The sequence below is a fragment of the Pelophylax lessonae genome (assembly GCF_965119305.1).
Source record: "Pelophylax lessonae genome assembly, chromosome: 2".
In the NCBI taxonomy this organism is placed as follows: Eukaryota; Metazoa; Chordata; class Amphibia; order Anura; family Ranidae; genus Pelophylax; species Pelophylax lessonae.
In genome coordinates, this window is record NC_138769.1 from 374,804,421 (window position 1) to 374,808,408 (window position 3,988).

General features: G+C 35.3%; 1 protein-coding gene across 1 annotated transcript; it reads right to left on the reverse strand.

Moving 5' to 3' along the window:
* Positions 1–1,289: 1,289 nt before the first annotated feature.
* On the reverse strand, positions 1,290–2,258 carry LOC309548121 (lysophosphatidic acid receptor 1-A-like; the record flags this gene model as incomplete). The annotated part of the gene is made up of 1 exon (XM_082248086.1): positions 1,290–2,258. One exon carries the CDS (start codon positions 2,256–2,258, stop codon positions 1,290–1,292), a length of 969 nt encoding a protein of 322 aa, XP_082104212.1.
* Positions 2,259–3,988: the final 1,730 nt, after the last annotated feature.

A 3,988-nucleotide genomic window follows, 5' to 3' on the forward strand; every position in this document is an offset into this window, starting at 1 on the left:
AATCCTTTCATAACCAATAATAAATCTAGGTGGACATTTCATTTTTGGTATTCTATGTCTAAAACTCAGTATTTTTTATCTTTTATTGCAATGTGGTCTTTGAGCGTGTGGAAGCATGTATGTTAATGACAATGACATCTAAAGTCACTTAAAAGTATGCAGCTGGCTCTGCTCAGAATGTTATACAGGGAACACACCAGCAAAGTGGATAAGAATTTGGACAGCAGTGATAAAGCACTAAGTTGGTCATTCTCCCTGTAGAATTCAGGATCCTGTAATCAGGTAGCATTAACTGTACAATGTATAGTGATGTATAGTAATGTATAGTGATAGAGCTCTTTACTACAGATCTCCACATAATTTATGCACAGAAGCAAACAACACCAATTTCACAGTTTGTACTGGCAGCAATATCTAACCAGGGTTAGATACCGAAGGGTTTATACCCTTCATACCCAAGAACTTTACATGGCTTGATATGGGTGAGAAGAGGTACCAGAAAAAAAGTTCCTGTTATAGGTCTTAAAGCTCCTAGTTCCTAGACCTTCTTTATCACTAGATTAACTCATTATACAGAAAGAAGCAAAATTCAGCAGGGCAAAATGAAATTCTGCAGAAAGTTGCCATTAGCACATCCTTGTTGTCCAAGGAAAGAATGTATAGTTTAATTCTAAAGTAAATTTTCTTTGTGTACAGTCATGTGAAGCATCAGGATTCTAGTGAATTTGGACTGATACTTATGTTAATGAAAATCACAAAATTAGAACCAAAGTTTACTGTGGATGATTGTTCATTGAAAACAATAAATCCAGACTTGAATAATGAGTTATCTGTGAGACACAAACTAAAGCCAAAGGATGCAAAATTAATTTTTTTTATTCATGAGTTTTGAATGTAAAGAATGTGTTAAGTATTATATAAAAAGGTTCACTAAGGCTGGCAAAACACAGATCACTTTCTTCGATTGGTTCCCCCATCCACACTAGTGAGGTGGATGGAGGAATTCTCCTTGCTGTTTTATTGTTTTCTGACAGCGGGGACTCCTCTGCTGAAAGAATACACTGCTCAGCACTGCAGCCAAATGGAATGGGGAAGTAAATGGGGGGTGTGATATGTCAAAACAACCTGTCCCTTTTCCTTGAATAGACAAAATGACAGATTCTTTATAAATCAGATTGGTGGTTTTCTAGCTGCAGTTAAACATGAAAACAGTAAAGAGGTCCAAGGAGTCCACATAGCTCAATGCCTATATATTTTTTTTATCGCAGGCTGTGATAAATTCAAACATTTCAAAAGGCTTGGGCAGAAATTTGATTGCTTGGCTGGCATCTACAGGGCACAATATTATTGTTCAGACTTTTAAACCTGAGAGAGTAAATAATTGGGTTTCCCAAAGAATTCAATGTAATCATCATAGCACTTATGTTCCGAAATACAAAGGCACTGGTCTTTAATTTTTCAGGGCAAACTGTGTAGATGATATCCCAAAGAACCCCACCAAAGAATGGAGCATAAGAGACAAGAGCAAGAATCCATATCAAAATGCATGTTTTGGCTACTTGAAATTCAGCTGTCCTATAAGTGCCATTGAGCTGTCCATGCGCCAGCACCAAAAGCTTCTGCTTCCTTAATATTAAAATGATTCCAATATAAGTAATCAGAGGAACGATTAAAGCAACAATACAGTTAGGTATAGTGATGAATGCCAAATAGTCAATACAAAATGGTCCATAAAGTGTAGAGACATTTTCTTTCTTTGTCAAACAATCCCATCCCAGCAGAGGCAGAGAGCCAAGAATGATGGCCACTGTCCAAATAATGAGCACAGCTGACAAGGTCTGGTACTTGGTAACCCTACATTTCAGCCTGATGCTCCTAGATACCGTCAGATAGCGCTCTATGCCAATACTCACTAAGTTATATACTGTGGATAGTATGGATATAGTATAAGATACATAAGCAATCAAGATAGTCCATGATCCAAATATGGTGATGTTTGGTTCTGTAATAAAATGCAAAGAAATCCAAAATCCAGATAAGCTCACCAAAAGATCTGATACGGCCAGGTTACAAAAAAGAATAAAAATGCATTTAGTAAGACCTTTGGAAAATGATATTGTGACAATCACAGAACAATTAAATGCAGCAGATAACAAATTTGTGATGATTTGGGGTATTCCTAGTGCAAGGACGACATTGGGGCTCCATATGTTCGAGCTGTTTGTATCTTCTCTGCTGCAGTTTATTAAATTGTTCATGATTTTGCTGCAATGTATATGCGTTGTAGTCCATATGAACCATAACCAATATCTTGTCAAAAATGAATCATTTGGATAAAATTTTCCTTTTTTAAACATCTTCACTGGTCATAATTAAATATTAACCTTAAGTATTTTAAATAATATACGCCAAATTGCACAGGAACTTACCGTTGCTAAGGTGTGTGTGGCTAGAAGATCATTTCTACTTGTAATTTTCCACCAGAGGTCTTATCTGAGATACGAGACTGCCTGGTACACAAAAGCAGGAAATTGCAGTCTGCAAATCAGAAAACTTGATAAATAGTAGGATTAATTAAAATTGTGTGTTCAGGGAGGAAATTTGGATTATACTAAAATCCATTATAGATGGAAGCAGGCCATAAATGAGGAGTGGAAGATTTTTACAGCCACAAAATAAATAATTACCTGGTGAGCTATATCCTGCTGGGAAAATATATGGGTTTATAATATTTGTATGTATCATGTTATGTATGTACAAATATACATAATAAATAATAATAATATAAACATAACATACATAGATATACAACTCCATGCAAACAGCGTTCCTGGTAGGAAATCAATTCAGGATCCTAACAATAACAAACAACATGATCCATTTAAGGAAACTGAGGAAGCCATTGCTGACCTTCACTTTTCAAAAGCCTTGCTTTTATGCTGATCCAATGCTTTCAACTAGCATTTCAGAAGAACATCAGCTCACTTGACTTAAATAACTTGGATCTTTTCTGATCCTTTTCTACATTTTTATTTTTTGTTATGGGCGAATTGTTCTTATTCGCAAAAATGTACAATACATTTAATATTGTATAGCTCATTGACAGATTTTATGCTCTATCTGTGTCATTCTAATTATTCCAAAATCGTACTTGCTTTTTTTTTTTTTATGAAACTCAATAAAATTTATTGTAAAAGTAGATCAGCAATTGGCACCTTCTTTTTTATTTTCCATATAGGTTTTCTAATATGGTATTTTATCATCTCCCAATCTGCCATTGCTAGTAAGCAGAAGGCAGGAGTACCTTTGCTTCAAGAGAATGATGAGAAATGTCCTTCAGATTACAGGCACGATCAAAATAGCCAATCAGAGTGGCTTCATGCCTTCTGATTACTGTGTGCCAATCACATAGATCACAATAAGTATTGCTGCTGATATTGTCTATATTACTTTTTTTTTTCTCTTAAACTTTATCTAGCTTTACATCACTTTACCCCACTTTTGCCCTTTATCTAGCTTTACATCACTTAACCCCACTTTTGCCTGCAATAGAAGGAGTTTGAAACCTATATAGAAACTGACTATTGAACAAATTTGCATTGATTCACCACATAGAAGGGGTCAGAAACGTATACAGTACATTTGTCAGATATATAAACTATACATTTTTCTGACAGTTAATCATTTTTCTGGGTCAAATGTACTGTATAGTCTGATCATTATAGCATTGTTTGCCGCATCTGTGTCAGCGGAGTTATAATATATCACTATGAGATACAAAGCTTAGAAATTTTTTGACAGGTCAGGCATATTTCTGCCCGGTTAACAACTGTTTTAATTTTGCAGCATCAGCCCTTAGTGGCTGGTGTTGTTATTACATTTTTGGGTCAGGTGTGATTTATTTATCAGCTTTTAAAACTTTTAATTTTTCCAGCAGCACTGTCACAATCTGCTTGACACATCAGCAATGATTTTCCTTGTGCCTATT